At 42.9% G+C, this 23,590-nt stretch overlaps 1 protein-coding gene and 1 long non-coding RNA gene across 4 annotated transcripts in view; one reads left to right on the top strand and one right to left on the bottom strand.

The window, feature by feature from the left end:
- Positions 1–1,132: 1,132 nt before the first annotated feature.
- Positions 1,133–13,551, bottom strand: Krt222 (keratin 222). Of its 2 annotated transcripts, none has more exons than XM_052756834.1 (6): positions 13,342–13,551; positions 8,668–8,796; positions 6,485–6,705; positions 4,381–4,460; positions 4,054–4,186; positions 1,133–3,359 (listed from the first exon to the last, which is right to left on the bottom strand). In XM_052756834.1, the coding sequence occupies exons 1-6, from the start codon at positions 13,435–13,437 to the stop codon at positions 3,131–3,133; spliced, it is 888 nt and encodes a 295-aa protein (XP_052612794.1). In that variant the 5' UTR covers positions 13,438–13,551; the 3' UTR covers positions 1,133–3,130. The 2 variants fall into 2 exon arrangements, with proteins under 2 accessions (XP_052612794.1, XP_052612795.1); XM_052756835.1 differs by having other exon boundaries at positions 13,261–13,436.
- Positions 13,552–13,595: 44 nt separating this feature from the next.
- LOC128121818 (uncharacterized) overlaps positions 13,596–23,590 on the top strand; it is a 98,965-nt gene continuing 88,970 nt past the window's right edge. For both annotated transcript variants that reach the window (XR_008222268.1, XR_008222269.1), the window contains exons 1-2: positions 13,596–13,706; positions 14,189–14,286. This is a non-coding gene — a long non-coding RNA (uncharacterized LOC128121818). The remainder of the gene's footprint in view (positions 13,707–14,188; positions 14,287–23,590) is intronic.

Genomic DNA, 23,590 nt, shown 5'->3' with positions numbered 1-23,590 from the left:
TAAATAAATAAGTTATTTTTAAACCTTTGCATAAAAATCGTTTCTTTTTCTTTAGCCATCACTGGTACTTCAAAGACTGCCATGACAGAACAGCACAAGTTTTGTCATTGACCAGGAAGGAGTAATTTTTCCTGAACTAATTGAATTGAAAATAGCTTTTGCGCTTTGAACTTTTGCTTAGTCATCGTCAGTTATAATTTCCCTCACAAGTTCTTCACTTCCAGAGACAGTTTTCATTGAAGTAGAATTGTACATTTGAGTAGGCCTTGCCAGATGTTTCAGTGTGCATATTATTTCAAGCAACCGCGAGGCAGCGGGGGAGGCAGAAATTAGAAGTGAGCATCGCCTTCTCTTTGTCTTCAAGTGTGAACTTGAGGCCTTGGAGACAGAGCGATCCCTCCTCTCACATGGCTGATTAAAGGCAGAGCTGCGGCTAGGAGCCTACAGTTGTTAGTAACTGGAATTACTCTTTATTTTGCCTTCCAAGTGCTGGGATTACAAGTGAATGTGGTTTTTTCCCCTTCCTCAAGTGAGCTAGCTTTGTTTGACTTATCCATATATAGACATCTTTGAAATAAGAGAGCTCAAATACAAGGCAGCCTTAAGGGTCATGTGTGGTGATATTTTGTTGTATTCTAATAAAATTTGCCTGAAGATCAGAGGACAGAGCCAGCCACTAGATTAAACATAGAGGTCAGGCGGTGGTGGCACACAGAGAGGTGGAGATCTGTCTGGATCTCTGTGAGTTCAAAGCCACCCTGGACTACAGGAGATTAATCCAGTCTAAAAGAAACAGAGCCAGGCAATGGTGGCACACACCTTTAATCCCAGCACTTGAGATCTCATGCCTTTGCTACCAGTATTTGGGAAGCACACACGCCATTAATCCCAGGAGTAGGAAGGTTGAGACAGTAAGTGATATGGCTGGGTGGAGAAAGGCATGTAAGTGTGAGGAGACAGGAACTGAGGCCCTTTCAGCTGAGGACTCAGGGGCATTCAGTCAGAGGATTCTTGAAGTTGGTGATGTGAGAACAGGCTGTGGCTTGTTCCTTTGATTTTTCAGCATTTACTCCAGTATCTGGCTCTGTTTTTTTTTTTTTTATTGTAAGACCATTTAGAATTCGTGCAACAGTCATGTTTCAATTTTTTTTATTATAGCGGTATCATTTACTTTGGTAAATTCATATTCCGATTTTAAAATGCTTTGAAGCAAACAAAAATCATTTACAAATTCAAGTACTGCATATTATACACACATGATAGCTGCATAGTGGAATTTCTTTAGCAAGCTGTTAATTCACAATGCCCAGTACTAACAAACAGTACTGCAGTAGATTACCCTAGATGTATCGCTTTACCATAATCATTGTTGATAGAACAGTAACCAGTACAATAGCTTACATGATTGCATTTCAAAGCTTTAATAAAGTTGTAGCATTTAATGAAGAATGAAACTTTTCCCTTTTTTTCCTGAGGTCCAAACCCAGGGCCTCCTGTGTGCTAGGTGAAGCTCTGGCCTCCAGCCCCTCAAGAACCATTTTTATGTATAGGATGCAAGTTTGGGACAGATGCTTATGCAAGAATAAGCACTTAATATGCTGCTGTATCCTTGACAGAACAGCATCATTCCTTTTCACTAAATAGAGTGAGTCAGGCTAAAAGGAACCTGAGGTAATAGAAAGAAAAAGGCAAATGTTAAAATCCCTGTATTATATTAAAAGTTACTAAACATAATTTCCTTGTGGCTAAAGCATATTTACTGGTCAACATACATACATACATCATACATACATATGCAGATACACACACATGTGGAGAGAGGACGGGGAGGGAGGGGTTGATTTTTGAAGGCTGCGCTAATGCTAACATAGCTATAGCCCTTATGATATCTCAGCTGGAAACAAAGAACAGTGGTTTGTACTCCTTTTTGTTGTTGGTTAGAAAAAAAAAGCTTATAACCACCTAGTGTCTTAAAACAGGTATTTATTATTTAAGGTCTCAAATATACCTGCATTAAACAAATTACGTTGTTTTTAAAAATGTTGCAACACCTTGTCATCTATTCACAAATATATTTTACGTCTGCATTTATTACAGTTTGAACATTTTTAAAGCAAGTCCTGTAGACAACTCTTAGCTCAGCTAGCAATACTATGCTGTTGGTTCACATAAATGACTGCAGGAACTCTTTCTCCCAGTTCATGGAGGACCTTCTCTAAGGCCCAGAGCAAACGCCACTCACACTTCATTTTACAGATGGAAGAGTTCAGATGGTGCGCAACTGGGTAACTGTCCTAGTAACTAGAGTAATCACATTTTCCATTTGCTTTTAAAGTTTTGTTTGTACAGCTCTGTGTGTGTGTGTGTGTGTGTGTGTGTGTGTGTCTGTGTGTGTGTGTGTGTGTGTGTGTAAGGATACAACTTTTACAGTTCTTTCAACAAAGTGATTCTCCTGCAAATCAGATTCTTATTCTAAAAGAACTGTAAGATATAGGGCACCCCAATTTTATTAATCATCAAAATAGCCTTGAGGTGTACTCAGTACTTCAGAATTGCTCACAGACAGACCACTTCTTAATTTTCTTAATTCCCAGAGTTCAAATGATTGTCTCAAATGGAAAAATCCTAAGAGAAGATCGAGACCCCCTCCATAAACATTGGTTCCTAACTGTTGCCTTTTTAGAAGTAGAACAAACATTTTAGGTTCAGCTGGTCCTGAAACCATGGGGAGTAACTCTGTGTAACTCTTCAGTATTCAGACAAGCTATTCCATTTTCCTTAGGATGTTCAGCCATTGAGTTAAATGACAGACTTAACCAAGCCACCTTATACTTCAAGTCTCTGAAAAAGCTCGCCAGGATAAAGACTATTTGGATGACAAACAAAACAGAAATCACACCAAATTTCTGATTTATTTTTAAGCACTCCCCTCTCCAAAAAATATGCTCATCTTTGGAGTCCTAGCAACTTTACCTCTTACTATACATGTTCTCTGAAGAGAGCCACACGCAGCCCACAGCATCTTCACATTATCCATACGTATGGAGTGACTTACATTTGGGACTGGGCGTCAGCATGGCCAGCCTAGGTCCATCCTAGTGTCTCTGATAAATCAAATACTATCTCTGGGTTAGTTGGTTGCTGGTGGGGGCTTGATGGAGGGAATACTACATGATCTTCGCATGATAAGCCTTACTTCGATGTCTGGCAGATTCTCCCGCCTGCTCTGTAAACATCCTTCATCGGTGGCTGCCAAATGGAGGTCAAATCGAAGAGAAACAGACTTTTTCCTCAATCGGGGGTTATCTTTAAAGAATGAACCTTCCCATTCTTTTATAACTTCATCCACTTTCTCTGTCCTGAAATGAGGAAAATAAACTTTTTTATAGAAGAAGAAATAGACACAAAGTATAGTTCATATTTATGAAAAATATGTATATTGTATGCATTGTGGGATTTTTAACACTTTAGATTTGTTTATTTTATTTTATGTGTGTGTTTTGTCTGCATGTATGTATGTGTACCAAGTGGTACATGCCTGGTGCCCACAGAGGTCAGAAGAGGACATCAGATTCCTTGGAACTGGAGTAGTGTAGGGTTGAGAAACACCAGGTGCTCTTTATCACAGTCATCTCTCCATATAACTTTAACAACCATAAGAATATAATCTTTAATATGGATTTCTGTGGAATTTCTACACAATTCTTGTATTTTTATTTTTTTGAGATGGGGTCTTGCTATATAGCCCTAGCGGTCCTGGAACTCACTATGTAGACCAGGCAGGCCTTGAACACACAGAGATCCACCTGCTTCTTCCTCTCCAGTGCTGGGATTCTACACAATTCTTATGTTCTGATTTTAGTTTTAGAAAGAAAGGTGAATTATTTTCATACTCTTATATGTGTTGTTATGTGTGTATACTCGTGTCTGCCTGAGAAATCACAGGATATTGAAAGTATTTGAAATACTTGGAAAAGACTGCTCAGATTTGCTCGACTGAGGTGCATTTCATCATGTTTAGTAGTATTTCATAGTCCAAGCAGTTTTACTTACTGAATGGTGCCGTGAGCCTCCGCACTCTCCTCCACACTTCCATTTAATTCTGGCTGTTTAGTCATTGTCTCCACACTTTCATTCTCATACTTTTGTGAGACTTTCGTTGAAAAAGATATTTCATTTATAATGGCTGTGAAAATGTTACATTAAATCACAACGTTGAAAACGAAAAGGAAAATGAAGTACGTTAGTATGTGTGTAGGGGGGAAATCACAACATTGAAGTCCTGAAAATTCCTTCTCTTGCTGCTTTGGACAAGTTTCTGTATAATCTCCACAAATAACATGACTATTTTCAAATTAGTTTATTGGGTCAGAAACTCACCGGAGGGGAGAAGAAAGCCAACTTTACTCCTGGTAGCAGGTTTTTCTTCTTTTTTCTCGCCTTGGATACAACCATAGTATCTGAAACGGAAAGAGTCATAGAAACAACACTGTAGTAGCAAAACAAAAACAAAAACAAAAACAAAACAAAACAAAATAAAAACAAACAAACAAAAAGAAAACAGACAAGAGAATGGGTAAGTTGTTACATTCACACAATGGGAATACTATTCAGCATTGACAGTGATGAGTGAGGCCATGCAGCGTCTCTGTCAGTGAATCTCCCAGGCACAAGGAAGAGCGGAGGAAAACTAGGAGCTAGCTTTATAAGGGTTAAAACAATACACAGATCAATTTTCTACATTGTATAGATAGGAATCTATATTACCAAAAGAGCTGTGTGAGACTAGTTAAGTATCAATTCGGAGCCAGCCTGGGGGGCGGGGTGTGGGGGCGGGGCGCATGGAGGGCGGGGTTTAGATGACCAGAAAATAAAACATCTTAAACTGGAGCAACTAGGAGTATGTTAACACTAGGATTTCTTTTTTCTTTTCTTTTTTTTTTTTTTTTTAGGTTTTTTTTTCGAGACAGGGTTTCTCTGTGCAGCTTTGCGCCTTTCCTGGATCTCGCTCTCTAGACCAGGCTGGCCTCGAACTCACAAAGATCCGCCTGCCTCTGCCTCCCAAGTGCTGGGATTAAAGGCGTGCACCACCACAGCCCGGCAACACTAGGATTTCAAAGGTCATAGGAATACAATGTATAATACTTAATATCATTGTTCACTATATTTTCTGGGTTTTGTGTAATAACATTGTTCATTTGTATTCTCCTGTATTTATATCTTAAATATAATAATACAAATTTAGAAAACTAGAAAAATATTAAAAACCAATTTGTCAATATCTCAAATGATTAGGAATGAACATCTATGGTCATTATTTAATCAGATATTACATTCACACCATATATAAAGTTATGTATTTTTCACAGAGCACAATGTGCTGGACAGTGCTTTAAGCACTTCACAAGTGTTAATTCATTAGATTCTCACAGTAATCTTGTGATGCAGATAATATTATTCCCATTTTGCTGATGAGAAAACTGAAGCACAGAGAGGTTAAGTAGTTTGTCCAAGGTCACTCAGCTAGTAAGTGGTATATTTTGAATTCAATTTATGATTTTTGAAGGATTTAAGCCAAGGCTTATCACAGGCTAAACTTATTCCATCTGGTTTTGCAGAAGACTCAGAATTCTGAAACAAGCAAGAACAAAGATTTATTGTTATGGGAATATAGAGACGTGGAGGTAATGCCATGCTCAAGGGTCTAAGGCCTTTTAAATGGTTGTAAAATACAATATTGAGTAAGTAAGAATTCCCCCGTTAACACCTTCTTACCTCAGGATACCTGAAGCCTTTTAAATGTGACTCAGAACAGTATTGCTTTCCATACTCGTAACAGAATCACATGATTACTATTTTTCATTTTTTGAGAAGGTCTCTTGTAACTCAAGCTGGCCTCCAACTTGCTGTGGAGCTGAGGATGACCTTGAACTCGCGATCTTCCTGCCTCCACTTCCCAAGTGCTCTGATTACAGGCATGCACGTCTGGATTATGTGATGCTGGGGAACAAACTCAGGGGTTCGTGTATGCTGGGTAAGCCCTCTCCTGGCTGAGCCCCATCCCCTAACTACAGTAGTACTATTTTGGAGTTCACTGTGGGTTGGGGGTGGGGCCTTTGGGCCAAGTTCTGGTGATAATGTGTGAGTCACCAAACTTCTTTGGGGGTGATCTATCAAAGGCAAGGACTAGTCCTAAAAGAGAGAGACAGTGAAGAAAGTGGGAAGGATAGGAAGAGCCTCTTTAGTGAACAAGAGTTGTAACAGCCGACTCTGGTTATGAGCGTGCTGGTTGGAGCCGGCTGGACATAGTTCTTCATGCTCCACGGAGAGTGTGCTAATCCCGCTCTACTATAGGAGCTCAGTGAACAGGCTGTGGTGGTGGCGGGCTTTATTTTTGGATTTGGTTTTTCTGATGGCATCAACAGTGGCTCTGTGCGTGTGGCCCCATGCCACCCTGTGCCATTAGCGATGTGGACTTAGGTACCTGATCTCCTCCTGTTCTAGCAGGCGGCGGTATGTGGCAATTTCCTGCTCCAGCCTCATCTTCGTGTTGAGAAGCATCTCATGTTCCTGAAGCTGCTTCTCGATGCCACCCCTCACTTCCTGCAGCTCCCTCTCTAGTCCGTCAATCACCGACTCCAGATCTTGCAGCTGCATCTGGTAATGCTGCTCACTGGCCTGCAGGGAGTTTTCAAGACCCCTTTCCTGTTGACAGACGTCATCAGCAGTGAACCAGTGACACAGACAGGCTTCTGAAGTCTCATAGTCACCTGTTCCATTCTGTCTGTCTATCTATCTATCTATCTATCTATCTATCTATCTATCTATCTATCTATTTATTATCTATCTATCTATCTATCTATCTATCTATCTATCTATCTTTGTTTTGTTTTGTTTTGTTTTTGGCATTAGCAATCAAAGCCAGGGCCTTGAACAGGATAGGCTCTGAGTCACACTGTAGCCCCACTTTTTTTTTTTTTTTTAATTTAAATATTATAAGAGTTGTGCTTCACTTACACAAGAGGACCTTTTCCTTTTGCTATGTGAAATTTTTTTAACATTTATTCTGTGTATGTGAATGTGTGCATGTAGAAGTCAGAGGACAGCTTTCAGGAATTGTTTTTCTTGTTCCATCATGTGAGTTTGGGAGATCACACTCAGGGTGTCAGGCTTTTCGGCAGGCACCTTTACCTGCTGAGCCATCTTACTGGCCCCCTTTCTGCTGTTTGAGACAAGGTCTCATGATGTAGCCCAGGCTGGCCTTGGACTTGGCATTACGGGTATGTGTAACCAGGCTTAGTTAATTCTGCAGTCAATCTGACCTTGAGCTAATGGCAATCCTTCTTTCTCGGCCTCCGAAATGCTGGGATTATAGCCATGAACCACTGTGCCTGGCTTCCATAAGAAAATTATGTTTAGTGGCTGAGCAAGATGACACTCACTTGTAATCATAGCTACTCAGAAAGTGGAGGCAGGAGGGACACCAGTTCAAGGCCCACTTGGGCAACTTTGTGAGACGCTGTCTCAACAACAACAAAATGACAAGAAGAAGAAGAAGCAGGGCTAAGGATGAGGCTCCACAGCAAAGCACTTGTTCACCATGCACAGGCCCGGGTTTAATCTCCAGTACTGGATATTTAAAAAAATATATGTAACTAGGTAGCTTTCTGTATTTCAAAATAATGTTGTAATCACTCCTTTAGCAAGAAAAAAAGAAGTCCTTTACATTGTGATTAACGTACTGTCATCCTGAATTACTTGATTTTTTAAAAATATTGAAAATAAGCCGGGCGGTGGTGGCGCACGCCTTTAATCCCAGCACTCGGGAGGCAGAGCCAGGTGGATCTCTGTGAGTTCGAGGCCAGCCTGGACTACCAAGTGAGTTCCAGGAAAGGCGCAAAGCTACACAGAGAAACCCTGTCTCGAAAAACCAAAAAAAAAAAAAAAATATTGAAAATATAATGACTCTCAAAGGTGAAACAGACTACTTACAAAAGGCATGTCAGGGGCCGATGAGATGGCTCAGTGGATAAAGGCATTGCTCAGCCCGAGTTCAATCCCCTGGTCCCACACGGTGGAGGGGATAACTGCCTCACAAAAATCGTCCTCTGACTTTCCCACGTGCACACACTAAACCAACCAACCAACCAACCAACACAAACAGAACTTTAAAAAGGCCTATCAGGAAAGTGCGTAACTATTTTCCCATTAGAAATCTCAATGGCAGGAATGCTGTTAGAACATTATAGACAATAACAACACACAATCCATTTTCTCATATCAACATTCAGGGAGCCCCAGAGCCAGGAGCAAGTGCAACTGAATTTCTCTAGATGTAAACTGAACCTCCAAGGAGCGGATTACAGCCACTGGGTGGGAAAGAGCGAGGATCGCGGCCAGCATTCAGTGGCCTCCACCGTTCAGTGGCCTCCACCGTTCAGTGGCCTCCACCGTTCAGTGGCCTCCACCGTTCAGTGGCCTCCACTGTTCAGTGGCCTCCACCGTTCAGTGGCCTCCACCCTAGAGCGATGGAGTCTTATTTTTCCTCCCTCTGTTCTACATGCTGGGCAGATGCTCTGCCAGCAAGCTGCCTTCCCCAGCCCCCTCCTCCCCTAAATCACGTAGCCTCTGGGGTGCGATGAGCCAGTGTCTTGGGGTCTTCCTTACCACAGCGTGGAGAGTCTCAATTTCCACTTGCAGGTGGTGGCACTGGCGGCGGGCCTCCTTGAGTTCCGCCTGAGCTGCCTTCAGAGCCTCCCCATCCTTGTCCATTTTTTTGGTTATATCTTCCTCTAGCTGTAAGAAAGTCAACAATAACAACAGCAAACAACAACAAAACAACAAAACCAAAAAACCCAAACCAACAACAACAACAAAACAAGACAACCAAAGGGCATGATTGAAAAGGAGGTGTTTACACAATTATGTAGGAATCAAATCATGTCTTCTTTTCACTATTAGATTACAAGAGTGTGTTCCGGTGCTTCATTACTAATCAATCAAATACTTGAACCAGCCAATTATGCTCTCAGCCCCAATCTTCTCTGCTATCAAATGATCTCAAAAGTTCCTTTCTGACTATAGCAGCCCATGAAGATACAGAGGAGGGGCTGGAGAGATGGCTCAGAGGTTAAGAGCACCGGCTGCTCTTCCAGAGGCCCTGAGTTCAATTCCCAGCAACCACATGGTGGCTCACAGCCATCGGTAATGAGATCTGGTGCCCTCTTCTTACCTGCAGGCATACATGCAGGCAGAATACTGTATATATAATAAATAAATGAATCTTAAAAAAAAGAAAATACAGAGGAACATATCTATTTTAATGAAGAGGAAGTTTTCGAGACAAATTTGTGACCTCTGATTTTTCACATTCCCCTATGTGTCGATAAGGAAGATCAATTGAAATTCAGTGATTATTTTCCAACATTTGTTTTTGTAGGCTGCTTCAGAGAGGCAGATATACACAGCTGTACATCCAAAAAGGGGTCAATTCTGGATGTGTGGACTGGGAGCTAGACACCATTAGAAAACATATTACTATGCTAGCAAATTGGAAAATTAAGTTGTCACAGGCTCCAAGGTTCTTAAATAAAGTTCTATGTTGAGGAAACCTTTTTACTTTTTTCAAAATGATCTTTTTAGAGGCATCTTCAGTTTGGATATTTGGGGTAGTAATGAAAAAGATACTGTGAATGTGTGTGGTGTGTGTGTGTGTGTGTGTGTGTATGTGTACTATGTAGGTGTATGTTTGTGAAAAAAATATATATGCTAGAATGTAGTTCCTCAGGAGCCACCCACTTTTTCTTTTCTTAATTTTTTTTTTTTTTTTTTTTTTTTTTTTTTTTTTTGCCGAGTGGTGGTGGCGCACACCTGTAATCCCAGCACTCGGGAGGCAAAGGCAGGTGGATCTGTGAGTTTGAGGCCAGCCTGGTCTACAGAGCTAGTCCAGGATAGGCTCCAAAGCTACCGAGAAACCCTGTCTCGAGAAACAAAAACAGGAAAAACAAACAAACAAACAAACAAACAAACAAACAAAAAACCAAAGCACCTTTTTTTTTGAGACATCGTTTCTCACTGGGACCCAGGCTTGCTGATTAGGCTAGCATGGCTGGCCAGTGAGCTCCAGGGATCTATTTACCTATCTCCAGATCTTATTGCTGGGATCACAATTGCACACCACCATGTTTCACTTTTATATTGTGGGTCCTGCAGATCAAAATCAGGTCCTCATACTTCCACAGTAAAACTAGCTGAGCTATCCTCCAAGTCCCAGAAATGACATCTTAAAGATTATTTTCTAAATTGTCTCCTCTTATAAAAACAAGTAGGGGCCGGGCGGTGGTGGCTCACGCCTTTAATCCCAGCACTCGGGAGGCAGAGCCAGGTGGATCTCTGTGAGTTCGAGGCCAGCCTGGACTACCAAGTGAGTTCCAGGCGCAAAGCTACACAGAGAAACCCTGTCTCGAAAAACCAAAATAAATAAATAAATAAATAAAAACAAGTAGGGGGGCCGGGCGGTGGTGGCGCACGCCTTTAATCCCAGCACTCGGGAGGCAGAGCCAGGCGGATCTCTGCGAGTTCGAGGCCAGCCTGGGCTACCAAGTGAGTCCCAGGAAAGGCGCAAAGCTACACAGAGAAACCCTGTCTCGAAAAACCAAAAAAAAAAAAAAAAAAAAAAAAAAAAAAAAAAAAAAACAAGTAGGGGAAGACGTGAAGCTCAGTGGTAGAATGCCTGCCTGGTAAGCACAGGGGGGAAACTGGGGTATTTTCTGTTTTGCTTGAAATGTTTTCATGCTGATGGAATTAAAAGAAAACACCAGTTAACAGCATTATCAACATTTGACCTCATTAGGAGCAGTGTATTGAGTTGATTTGAAGTAAAAAAAAAATGACAACTTTTTAATGTTCTTTTAAATCTGTAAATTTGGTTATATGGTAGATTTTGTTTAAAGGAAGCCAGAGTTGATAAAAGTCTGTGAATAAAGTTTAGGGCAAGATATTAGAGAAAAGGGCTGGAGATTTGGCTCAGTAACTAATTGCTTATGACACAGCCTACAGGCAGGAGTTCCAATCCTTAGAACCTCTGTAAATGCTGGGTAAGTTTGGAAGCTTGCCTGTAATTCCAGCCTGGGAAGATGGGACAGGAAGTCTCAAGTCTGGACATGTCAGTGAGCTCTGGATTTGACGGAGAGACCTTGCCTCAACTGACAAAGTGTAAGAGTGATGGAGGACAATGTTTGAGATCAACTGTGCTTCCCTACCAGCATATGGCCCAACATGCATGTGAATCTTGCACAGTTCACCCATACACATGCAAACACGCACACACACATATACATAAACATACAATACCCCCCATCCCCCCCCCCCCCCCCCCCCGCACGCGCTTTGAAAAATGGAAAAAGAAAGATGTTAGAGGCAAATTTTTCCTCCTTTCTTTTGTCAGCTTATCACGTGTTTAGTGTTAACTTGGCAAAGTCAAGCAACCAACATCTACGGGAGCAACTATAAAAAAGAATGAGGAGACTTTTGGAAACAATGTAAGACTATGGGGACCACTGGTCTTTTGAATTCCCAGTGAGCAACTGGCAGGTAAACTGTGTGGTAGCTAGATTCCCAAGGTGGTTCCCAGTGAACTACCCCTCCCCAAGTTCATGTCCTGAGTCTTGCTGTCATCAGCTGGATATGGTAGAGCCGATGCTGCGTCCATTCTAGGCTATGCCTTAAGAAGCCTGCTAGCTTCCACATTGTTTTTGGAAAGCCCTGGGTCATCATCGTAGAAGAAATCTGGATACCTGGTTAGAGAAGGCTGTGTAGGAAGGCTAGGTGGAGAGGGACCTGAGGTCCATGGAGAGGGAAACAGGCTCAGGTGTCTCAAGGCAGCCTTTTGGCAATCTACTGCCAAGGTCCCAAACACATTAGCCAGTCACTTGGAGCATGCCAGCCAATAGGGCCCTGAGGTGACTGCATCCTATTCAGCATCTCGCGTAGCACCAGAGTCCCCATATCCCAACATCCTCATCCCACAGAATCACAAGACAGAATACAATAGCCTACACTTTAGCCCACTGAGTTTTGGGGGCGACTTTTTATGCAGCGATTGCTAGCTACAGCAACTATATGCTTATTTTATTTGGCTTATTTACCTGTTTGGTGCTAGGGTTTAAACCCAGGGCTTTGCAGTATGTTGTGATAATAAAGTAAATTGACTTTGTGAATTACTTGGAAAAAAACATTTCTCTCAAGAACCTTTATATTATAAAATGTTGCAAACAGATCTTACGAGAGTTTTGCTTTTTTATTCAAAGTCACTCAGTTCAGCATTGGGGCTTGTACACTAAACTTAGATTCCTACTTTGTAAAATAAAGTATTCACTTGGTATATAATTTTCAAAAGTTGTCCTCTCTTAATATTTTCCCCTATCATATGAAGGTGAACAAACTTTTCCAACATCTAAACCAACAGCCTAGTGACCTTATTTAATCTAGGGAACTGATCATTCTTTTTGAAAACTTAAGATGCTACCCACAAGCAAAATTTATAATGATGTTCCAGTAGATTGCTAATGGAACGAAGTCCTGTGATTTCTCGATAACAGTTTTTGTATGGAATTTGAATTGAGCCTTGGTCTGAGTTGGCTCTGTTTCATTTATTTATTTTAAATGCCTTGCAAGCTTTGTGTCAGAAGTACACGGTTCTCATAGTTCAAATGCAAAAATGGGTACTTCTTCTAAGTGTATAGTCCCTACCCAGCTGGGGGATTTTGATTGTCAGAATTTGTATCCTTGACTCTGAAAGCCAGGTTCACACACTCAGATGATTCTATTTATAGCCATCAGTATAAAGCTGAATGCATGGAAAAGATGATAGAAACCTTTAAAAATATATTTTAGTTGCTTTTATCTTCTCAGAATGTGCAGGCAAACAATCTTGACTATCAAGCTCTCATTCTACAGATGTTATTTAAATCACTTCTATAATTAACTCCATAATATCTTTGAAGAGTGTTTGGAATGCGTCTTTCCTGAAAAATCTAAAGAGGTCAGAGTGCACCATTTTATTATTTGTTGACTCCATGTTTTAGTAATGACGGTCACCTTATGATCTATATAAAATTTCAATTCATCGATCAATATTTATTGAATGGCCATTCAGCAGCACAGCCACAGGGTTTATCCCTGTCTGTCACCCCAGACCCAGTGCAGAAACACCTACATTGCCTCCCCAGTAGATGCTGCGTGGAAAAGAAAATACTGTACCTCAGAGAGGCCGGGACAGGAATCGGGTAGACATGGACTGTCTCCTTATCCTGAAGGTGCCTGGCTGAATGAAATCATTACCTGCATCCGTGTTGACAGCACCGTCTCTATCTGATTTCTGGTGAGAAGCTGTTCATAGTTTGCCCTGATCTCATTGAGGAGCTGGGACAGCTCCATTCTTTTCCCATCCTCCACCTTGGCTAACTGGACCTTAGCGACAGGATGAGTCCGCTGCTGCTGCGGCAGAGCCAGCCCTGCCTGCGTCGCCAGAGCAGACAGCCCCGCGGAGCCTTAAAGATGCAGAGATCCATTTCCCCATCAGAAGCGGGCGAAACTCCTGGGTTGCTAATCAGTCACGCAAATGTGAGAAACTGTTCGCGCCCACTGTCGTTGGTACAGCAGAAACCTCAGAATCTCCAGGGAAGAGAAGAAAACGACACCCTCAGGTCACTGCAGTGATCCCCTACACAAGGGAATGCTTTGCCTGTGGGGGGCGGGGCGTTCAATTGTTTTGCGGTAGGGAATGGGTCACGACTTTAAGAAAACTGTCGTTAGCCAGGTATGGAGGGCAGTCAGGTTTGTTATCTCAGCACTCGGTCAGAAAGATCTTGGATTTAAGGCCAGTGAGGACTTCAAAGCGAGACTGTCTTGGGAAGGGGTGGGAGAGCAAAACAAAAAAAAAAAACAACAAAAATCCAACCAAACCACCACAAAAAAACCCCAAATAAAACACACAACATTTTACTGTGTGTAGATATTGTGTGGGCATTAAATTGGGCTCCAGATATGATAGTTTAAATTCCATACATACACACACACTATATATATATATATATATATATAAATATAAATCTATATATATATAAATATATATATATATAAATCTATCTCACCATTTCGATTTTTTTTTTTTAACAAAATGCTAAAGGAGAGGGGCAGCAGAGGAAAACAGCGGAGAGGAACACAGGTGATAAGAAACAGACTGGAGACTGTTCCCAGGGAGGAAGGGATGCAGCAGAGGTACTGGTAAGGTTATGGGCAATGGTGAAGGGCGATGCTGGAGGGGGTTGAATACAAAGGACAATGACAGGTATGGACGAAAATGCTGTAGTGGGGCCTCTAACTTTGACTGCTAACTTAAAAAAATTAATAAAAAAACCCAAAAGCCAAATGCTATGGTAAGTCATCTGCCCAAGAGCAGAGTGCGATGGATTGAAGTGAACTCCGTAAGTCACTCATGTTACAGACGAAGAACCTGGAGGTGGGCACTAGAGTGTGGTGATATTTTATATATGCTCTAACAAATAAAGCTTGTCTGAAGATGAGATGGCAGAGCCAGCCACAGTTAGCCACAGAGGCCAGGCAGTGGTGGCACACACCTTTAATCCTAACACTGGGAGGCAGAGACCGACAGATCTCTATGAGTTCAAAGCCACCCTGGACTACACCAGATTAATCCAGTCTAGAAGAGAAACAGAGCCAGGTGGTGATGACTCACGCATTTAATCCCAGTACTTGGGAGTCACACACCTTGAATCCCAGCACTAGGAAGGTTGAGACAAGAAGTGATAATGGCTGGGCAGAGAAAGGAATATAAGGCGGGAGGAGACAGGAGTTTGCCTCACCTCCCCTTTCGGTTGAGGACTCATGGGCATTCAGTCTGTGGATTTGTGGAGACAGGATCTTCCCCTTTTGGCTGAGGAGTTGGTGAGGTGAGAAGTGGCAGTGGCTTATTTTCTCTGATCTTTCAGCATTTACCCCAATATGTGGTTCCCAGGTTTTTATTATAAGACCAATAAGGATTCGTGCAACACTTGAGCAGTGAGTTAACACTGCCAATTTTGTGAAAATTGGGCCCTTTGGCCCCTGTAGTGGGGCATCCGCTGAGGGAGACGGTTCTGTTGCCAGTAAACATACAGAGAACAACACCGCACTCTTACAGACATGTCTTCAGCTCTTCCGACAACACTGTTCTACCCAGTCTTTTCAGGTCCTGACATTCTGTGACCTGTAAAGATGGAAGGACCATGGTCAGAGGAGACAAGTGTCCTACCCAAGGCGGCTCATTAAAGTGACAGCATCACTAAGACAGCGAACTTGCCTGCATGCTGCATGCCATGTCTGCTTCTTCATTCTCTCCTCCCCTGGATTCCTGTTCAAGACCGCAACCATGTTAGGTGCAACTGATAACGGTTTTTTGAGAATGGGCCTCTTGTTGTTTACAGAGTGAATGAATTTGATCTTGGTTCTAGAACCCACAGGGCCTTTGATATGCCTCTTGTTTAAAAAAAAAAAAGTGTGTGTGTGTGTGTGTGTGTGTGTGTGCGTGCGTGCGTGCGTGCATGCGTGTGTGTGTGTGTGTGTGTGTGTGTGTGTGTGTGTGTGTGTGTGTGTGGCTTGCCATAGGCACAGGTGTGAAGGTCAGAGGACAACTTTCTGGAATAGTCTCTCTTCTTCCGTATCGCAATTCTAGGGGTTGAACTCACGTCGTCAGACTTGATGGCCAGCGTCTCTACCAGCTGACCCATCTTGTGGGCCCACCTCTAGCTCTTCTAAATTTCTGAGTTAACTTACTTCTAATGAAGTATGTTTTTTTATTTATGTGTGTGCGTGTATACGTGTCTGTGTATGTGTCTGTGTGAGTGGATGGATACCTGTGTATTTAGTTAGGTACCTGAGGAGACCAGAAGAGGGCACTGGATCCTTGCATTGGAGTTATTGGTGTTAGCGAACGACCCGACATGGGTACTGGGACCTGAAGTATGTGCCAGCTGTTCCCAAAGACCCCTCCACGCAAAGCTGACCTACTCCTGGTCCCAGCGGAGGGGGGACAGCCATTCCTGTCATTTCTTCCACCTTCTCTGTCGGCCACAGCTCGACAGTTCCTAGTCTGGTCAGACCTGGAGACAGCCTGATACAAAAACCTCTGACTACAGAGGGGCGTGGAGGATTCTATGGGCCAAGCAGAGTTTCCTTCTGGATAACTGAGAGTGAGGAACATGAGGAGGATTAGGCGTGTGTGAGTCAGAGGAGAAGAAAAGAAAGCAATGAGTTAAATGTATATATTTTAATGATTTATTTTCATTTTCACTTATGCATGTGTATATATGTGTCTGTGTGAATGTATGCATACATGTGTGTTCGGGTACCTGAGAAGACCAGAAGAGGGCATTGGATCCATTAGGATGGAGTTACTGGCATTAACGAGCCACCCAGCATGGGTACTGTTGGACCTGAACTTTGGTCCTTGTGATTAAGCAACAAGTGTTCTTAACCACTGAGCTATCTCTCTAGCCCCCAAATTAAACTTGACTTAAATTCAGGAGGAAAAAATCAAATGCTCCTTGTTATTTCAGGTAGCTCCTGCCCCGAACCTAGAGAACTGAGCCAGATGCAATGGAGGTCAGTCCTGCAGCCCTCTCTTCAAGCAGATCCCCCAGTATTTCCTACTCACCTAAGCCAGTGTCTTCTCAGAGAAATACAATGTGAACTACAAATGCAAGCCATGTGTAGTTTCAAATGCTCCAGTAATCATATCAAAAGATAGAAAGAGAGGCCGGGCGGTGGTGGTGGTGCAAACCTTTAATCCCAGCACTCGGGAGGCAGAGGCAGGCAGATCTCGTGAGTTCTGTGAGTTCAAGGCCAGCCTGGTCTACAGAGCAAGATCCAGGAAAGGTGCAAAGCTACACAGAGAAACCCTGTCTGGAAAAACCAAAAAAAAAAAAAAAAGATAGAAAGAGAAACAGGTGAAATTAATTTTAATGTATATTTTGTTTAATATATATTGAAAATATGATAATATAAAATATTTACATTTATTACTTTTGATACTGTCTTTGGAATCCAAGATGTATGATAGATCCCATTTCAGTTCAAGTCACATTTAAAGTGTTCATTAGGGGCCTGAGGAGATGGCTCATAATGTTGTGCATGCTGCTTGAGGGTGAGGATCTGTGTTTGGATGTCCTGTTCCTGCATTAAAAAAAAAAAAAAAGTGGCCGGGCGGTGGTGGCGCACGCCTTTAATCCCAGCACTCGGGAGGCAGAGCCAGGCGGATCTCTGTGAGTTCGAGGCCAACCTGGACTACCAAGTGAGTTCCAGGAAAGGCGCAAAGCTACACAGAGAAACCCTGTCTCGAAAAACCAAAAAAAAAAAAAAAAAAGTGGCTGTAATGACATGCGTTCCTAACTCTAGCATTGTGGAGGTAAAACAGGCAGATCCCTGGAACTCATTGTCCAACCATCCTGAGTAGATTCACTCCAGGTTCAGTGACAGACCCTGCCTCAAAAATAAGGTGGGGAGGGATTTGAGAAGACACCCAACCCCTACCTCTGGCGTATACACACATGCACACATGTTTATGAATCCACACACAAATGCACACACACACATGTATACACACACACCAATAAATAGTGTTCAATAGTTTGGGGATATAGTTCATTAGTAGTCAGCTCGCCTAGTGTGTGCAAGGCCCTAGGTTTCACTCCCAGCACCAGAGAAAAATAAAACCATGTGGCTAGTAGCAAGTGGATTAGACAGTGCAAATCTGAAATTTGAACCCCTGGCTGGGAACACTCCTCCTGAACATCAGGAGATGCTATTCACATACTTTCTCTTGCATAAAGGCAACAGAGTTGAGGCCAGGTGACTGTGGCACATGCCTTTAATCCCATCACTCAGGAGGCAGAGACTGGTGGATCTCTGTGACTTCGAGGCCAGCCTGGTCTACAGAGTGAGTTCCAGGACAGCCAGGGCTGTTACACAGAGAAACCCTGTCTCAAAAAACAAAAACAAACCCAAACAAAAAACAAAGAGGCAACAGCGCCGGATTTGTTCCGAGGGATTAGAATTTACACATCTACAAGCATGTGAATGAAAAGGTTAACCACTTCAAGATTTCAAATTCCTTTTCTTTTTTTAAAAAACGAAAATTGTAGCTACTTTGGAGAAATCCTGTCTTGTTTAAGAAGCCCAGTCACAATAGCTCATCAGACACCATTTGCAGAGTTCATGCAATTCTTGGTGCATTGGCTGCATGCTTCAGAATAAACAAGCACGGGTGCCATTCTGATGCTCTCAATGGTGCTTGTGCGCTTGTGCTCACTGTAGTGTCCACAACAGCTGAGCTGTAGGAACAAGCACTTGTGCTCACTGTAGTGTCCACAACAGCCGAGCTGTGGGAACAAGCGCTTGTGCTCACTGTAGTGTCCACAACAGCCGAGCTGTGGGCACAAGCGCTTGTGCTCACTGTAGTGTCCACAACAGCCGAGCTGTGGGCACAAGCGCTTGTGCTCACTGTAGTGTCCACAACAGCCGAGCTGTGGGCACAAGCGCTTGTGCTCACTGTAGTGTCCACAACAGCCGAGCTGTGGGAACAAGCTGTGGGTGGAGGTGGAGTAGGACGTGGGGAGCTGAAGGTCAAAGGGCGCAAAGTGGCAGGTAGGTAGGGTGACCAAGCCTAGAGATCTATTTTTCATTTTTGGTTTTTATGAGAAAAAGTCTCTCTGTGTAGCCCTGGTTGTCCTGGAACTTGCTCTGTAGGCCAGGCTGGCATCAAACTCACGGATACTGCCTCCAGAGCGCTGGAATTACACATGTGTATCACTTCTGCCAGCAAGCCTAGAGATCTAATACACAGTTAACAAAATTTTGTGGTATGTAGAATTTTTATTGAGCAATGGAGTTTAGCTGCCCTTGTCATGAAGAAAGTAACTGTGTGAGATGACAGATATGTTCATTCTCTTCACTACGGAAATCACTTTCTCATCTCTGTGTACACCGCAACATCATGTTTCAGCCTTCAAATACACACTGTAAAATTCATGTGAAAAACACCCGAAGAAAAGGAAGCACATCTTATTTTCTTTTTTTTTTTTTTTAATTTATTTATTTATTATGTATACAGTATTCTGCTTGCATATATCCCTTCAGGCCAGAAGAGGGCGCCAGATTTCATTACAGATGGTTGTGAGCCACCATGTGGTTGCTGGGAATTGAACTCAGGACCTCTGGAAGAACAGCCAGTGCTCTTAACCTCTGAGCCATCTCTCCAGCCCCGCACATCTTATTTTCAATAGGTGCTGTTAGACCTCTTCTTTCCCCCATTAAAATTAAGTCAGTCTGTTCTTGGACAACTTCATATGCATATATAATGCGTTCTAATTGCTTTCCTTCCTATTCTTTTTTTAAAAAAATTTATTTTTATGTGTAAAGGTGTTTGCTTGCACATTATCTGTGTATCATGTGCCTGCAGTACCTGAAGAGGCCAGAAGGAGGAGTCTGAACCCCGAGGACTAGAGTTGCAGGCTCTCTAGTCCCCTCATCGCCTCATTACTACTACTCCTCCCCATACCCCCCCCATCAATCCCCTTCCCGGATCCACGACTTCAGGCTTTGTTTTGTGAATTATTTAGTTGCACTCCAGCCTGCTGTGTGAGCATTTGACTGGGCCTATCCATTGGAGAATGGTGGAGTCACCAGCGGGTACACTCCTGAAGGCAGTGACGTCCCCTCTCCCTGAATCTGTTAGCCAATAGTTCAGCATGCATGGCTGTTGATGGGTCCACTCGTGTGCGGACCCAGTGTGGGCATCTGAAGCTGCTCAGAGTTCACGATTGTGACGGCCGTGTCCTCCCCAGAAGGTGGCATTTTCCACCCCTTCATCTTATCCTTCGGCTCTTACATTCTTTCTGCCCCCTCTTCCCCAGTGATGTTCTTTGAGCCTTAGACGGAATGTTATACCTCTTGTTCGGGGGTGAGTACTCATCCACTACTTATCCTCAGTACCTTCTGTACCCACGAGTCTCTTCATTTACCACCATCCACTAGGAGGAAGCCTTTTATATAATTGTTTGTCTTAAAATTTGTTTTGAGACTGGGTCCTGTGTAGCCTGGGCTAGAATTTAATTTGCTCTGTCGCCAAGAATGTCTTTGATCTTCTGTTCCCCCCTGTCTCTATCTCCCGAGTGCTGGGGTCACAGGCTTCTCTTACCATACTCAGTTTGTATGGTGCTGGGGATTGAACCCAGAGCTTTGTACATGCGAGGCGAGGACTCTACTGACTGAGCTACATCTCCGAGCCAAGCCACTTGTTTTTAAGCATCCAGCCCCTCTCTCCCATGCATCCTCCCACAGGGGAGGACTTGAAGGTTGGTGGCCAGGAGACAGCGGGTGGGTTGTTGTTGGCTTCTTCTGGAAGCCCAGACTCCGTGTGCACCCACAACCTATTTGGCTCTTGTTTCTTTCCTGGGGTACAATCTAGGGAGCAGGGCACAGTTCTACACAGTCACATCCTCAAACACCCCTTCAGTTTGGTTAGTTCACAGGCTCTCTGATGCAGGTGTAGGGTCTGCAGCCCCACTCTTAGGACCCAACCTCTGGTCATCCCCCTAAGCCTATCTTCTTTCCCCTCAGTGTGGGAAGGCTGTTGTCTTCAGGGGAAGTTGGGAATTCCTGCTCTTAGAGCCGGAAGCTCAGCTATGTAACCTGTCTGACTCCTTCACATGGCATCACTGCTGGGCCAGGCACAGAGCAAGCAGAAAGCATCTCTGTGAGGGGAAATGAAATGGTATTTCCACTGAACATGTTTGTGGGCCCAAGTTCCCTCCACTCTGAGACCAAGGCCTGGGAGACAGCTTGGTTTTGTTCAAATTTCCCCAAAGACAATGATCACAGAGTAATCATGTCAGACACGAAGAGAAAACACTCATCAGAACATCACTTTTAGTCCCTTTTTCCATGTATGAAAAATGTTTTGCCTTAGAAAATCTACAACATTAAGATTCTTAGAAAATCTGCAATATTAAGATTGCAATGGATGATAAAGCTCTGAGCATCTATCTCATCCAAGGGAGCCAAACAGATACAGTTAGCTTCAGCATTTATCTTGTGTCAAGTAATTGGTTGGATCAGGATTTTCCACTTGTCTTCCGCTCATATTTCTGTCCTTTTCCCCGTGCGGAAATGCTCTTTGTAGAGGTAACTAGTTTGCATCTTCTGTATTCCCTATCTACTCGAAGGAGCTGAAGGAAGTGGTTTGCAGGAGGTAGCTCAGAAGTGCTCCGCTCCTCATGTTTTTAGTGTTCATAAACTTCAGCACATGAGACAGGCAGCTGTCTTTCATGTTGGTGATTTTTTACTAAATGATATGATAAGACTTTGGGACATCCCCTTCAGCCTATGCTTATGAGAGCGTGTGACAATTGTGAATGGGAATTTTGCTTTGAAGAGGGAAAAATATTGAAAGGAAAGTAACAGATGAGTTTATTTTTATATGGTGCATTGCTATATATAAGGGTGATAAATCTTAATCCATTTAATACTCTTATCTGTCACAAAGATATCTATCTATCTATCTATCTATCTATCTATCTATCTATCTCTATCTATCTCTATCTAATCTATCTATCTATCTATCTATCTATCTATCTATCTATCTATCTATCTATCTATCTATCTATCTATCTATCTATCTATCTCTAGCTCCCTACCTCCTACATATCTATCTATCTATCTATCTATCTATCTATCTATCTATCTATCTATCTATCTATCTCTATCTCCCTACCTCCTACATATCTGTCTATCTATCTATCTATCTATCTATCTATCTATCTATCTATCTACCTACCTACCTATCTCTCTATATATACACATATACATACATATATATATATGTGTGTGTGTGTGTGTGTGTGTGTGTGTGTGTGTAGTTAAACATGCATTGATTTGTTGGGTGTGAATACATGTGCCATGGTGCATGTGTGGAGGTCAGAAGATAACTTGATGGCGTTGGCTCTCTTTTTCCACCCAGTGGGTTCTGGGAATCGAACTCAAGTCATGAGTTTTGACAGCAAGCACCTTTACCTGCCGAGGCACCCTGCTGGCCTTGGGTTGTTTTTATTCTAAAAAGCATCACAGATAGAACTGATGGTAATACAAGTTTACACTAGTCAGCTTTTCCCTACGGGCAGTTTTACGTAAGCATCTCTTTAAGATAGACAGGTCAGTCCACCGTCTTAGTCTTGGGCAGTAGTCTCACAGGGCTTGGGGATTACTTGATTTACAAAGTATAATTTCTTTAACAGCTTAAGATGTTTTTTGAAATCAAGCTTATATTTTAATAGGATTAAAGACACACAACTAGTCAGCAAACATAGGATTTTTTTTTTTTTTTTAACTTTCAAAAAACTCGCTATGGATGAGAGGCCTTTACCGGCTTGTCCCTTTTGTGAGATGTGGCTGATTTATGTCACAGGATGTAGCGTGTCTCCACACGACGTGGTTGAGCTTGTTCTGTGTGTCAGTTAGGAAGATACTTTGACGAGGAGTTTTGCAATGAAACGTGCTTGATCATCAGCATTTTCCAGCAGGTTTTCGTGTGGAGTGATCCAGCAGGGTAGATGTCACATGTGAACTCATCCCTTGTCCCTGTGGCCCAAGGGTAAAAAGCAGGACAAAGCCTCCTCTGGCATCGTCCATGGTGCTTCTGATTCCTGCCTTGTTTCTTGCTATTACGCACATGCAAATGCCTCCTGCTCAAAAATAAGTTTATTAGAGGATGACGCTCTGTTCGTACCTCAATAACACATGGTTACAGTGTAGCACAAAAACATTCATAGTTTATTGTTTAACTACGGCTTTACAGAGTATAAAAATTCAGAATCTGGTTCCTCTTCCCCAGCCTGTTTTCCTCTGTAGCCACTGTGAGAAACGTGGTTTTTTTTGTGTTTGTTGTTGTTTTCTTTTCTTCATCAAAGGTAGTTCGCTGGGCAAGGGCTTATGTTTCCTAGCCTTTCCCTTCCTTTGTGACCATGAGCCAATCACACCAGATGGTGAAGTCGAGCTCTAATGGGTGAGCACAGTTATCACCGGCGTGAGCGCTGGCCCGGTTGAGTTGCTAGCCCAGTTTGGGATCCTGCACAAAAAAGGATTTCCCTTGTCGAGATACTTTTCGCTTTCTGCATTCCTTTGCCTGATGCCGAGACTATTTCTAACACCACGAGCCTTGAGGTTCTGGCCTGTGACTAAAAGGGCACTCTCATGCCCCAGACCCACACGGATACAGATGTACCGTCCCGTATGACTCCTGGCAGAGAAGGCTTTGTTGGGTCCGAAAGAGATTAGAAAAAACGGGAAATGAGGGTTAGAGAGAAGGGCCCCTCACCCTGGTGCCTGGCTGAAGACCCTGAGAGGCACAAATTCCAGCACAACTAATAAACATGCTGTGAAGGCTGCAGACGGAGCTTCTCCTTCTATATAACTGTTTACAATAAGAATGTTAGGGGTTGGGGATTTAGCTCAGTGGTAGAGCGCTTGCCAAGCAAGT

Source organism: Peromyscus californicus, unplaced genomic scaffold (genome assembly GCF_007827085.1).
Source record: "Peromyscus californicus insignis strain IS unplaced genomic scaffold, ASM782708v3 Scaffold_3__1_contigs__length_106647218, whole genome shotgun sequence".
Classification (NCBI taxonomy): domain Eukaryota; kingdom Metazoa; phylum Chordata; class Mammalia; order Rodentia; family Cricetidae; genus Peromyscus; species Peromyscus californicus.
Note: the sequence above shows the minus strand (reverse complement) of the source record. Positions and strands in the feature narration are given on the sequence as shown.

Coding starts and splice junctions, on each gene's coding strand:
- Krt222 (XM_052756834.1), bottom strand. CDS start 13,437: ATGGAGCTGTCCCAGCTCCTCAATGAGATCAGGGCAAACTATGAACAG. Junction 6,706..8,667: donor TTGAGACTCTCCACGCTGTG/GTAAGGAAGACC, acceptor GTCTGTCAACAG/GAAAGGGGTCTTGAAAACTC. Junction 3,360..4,053: donor GAGGCTCACGGCACCATTCA/GTAAGTAAAACT, acceptor TCCTCATTTCAG/GACAGAGAAAGTGGATGAAG.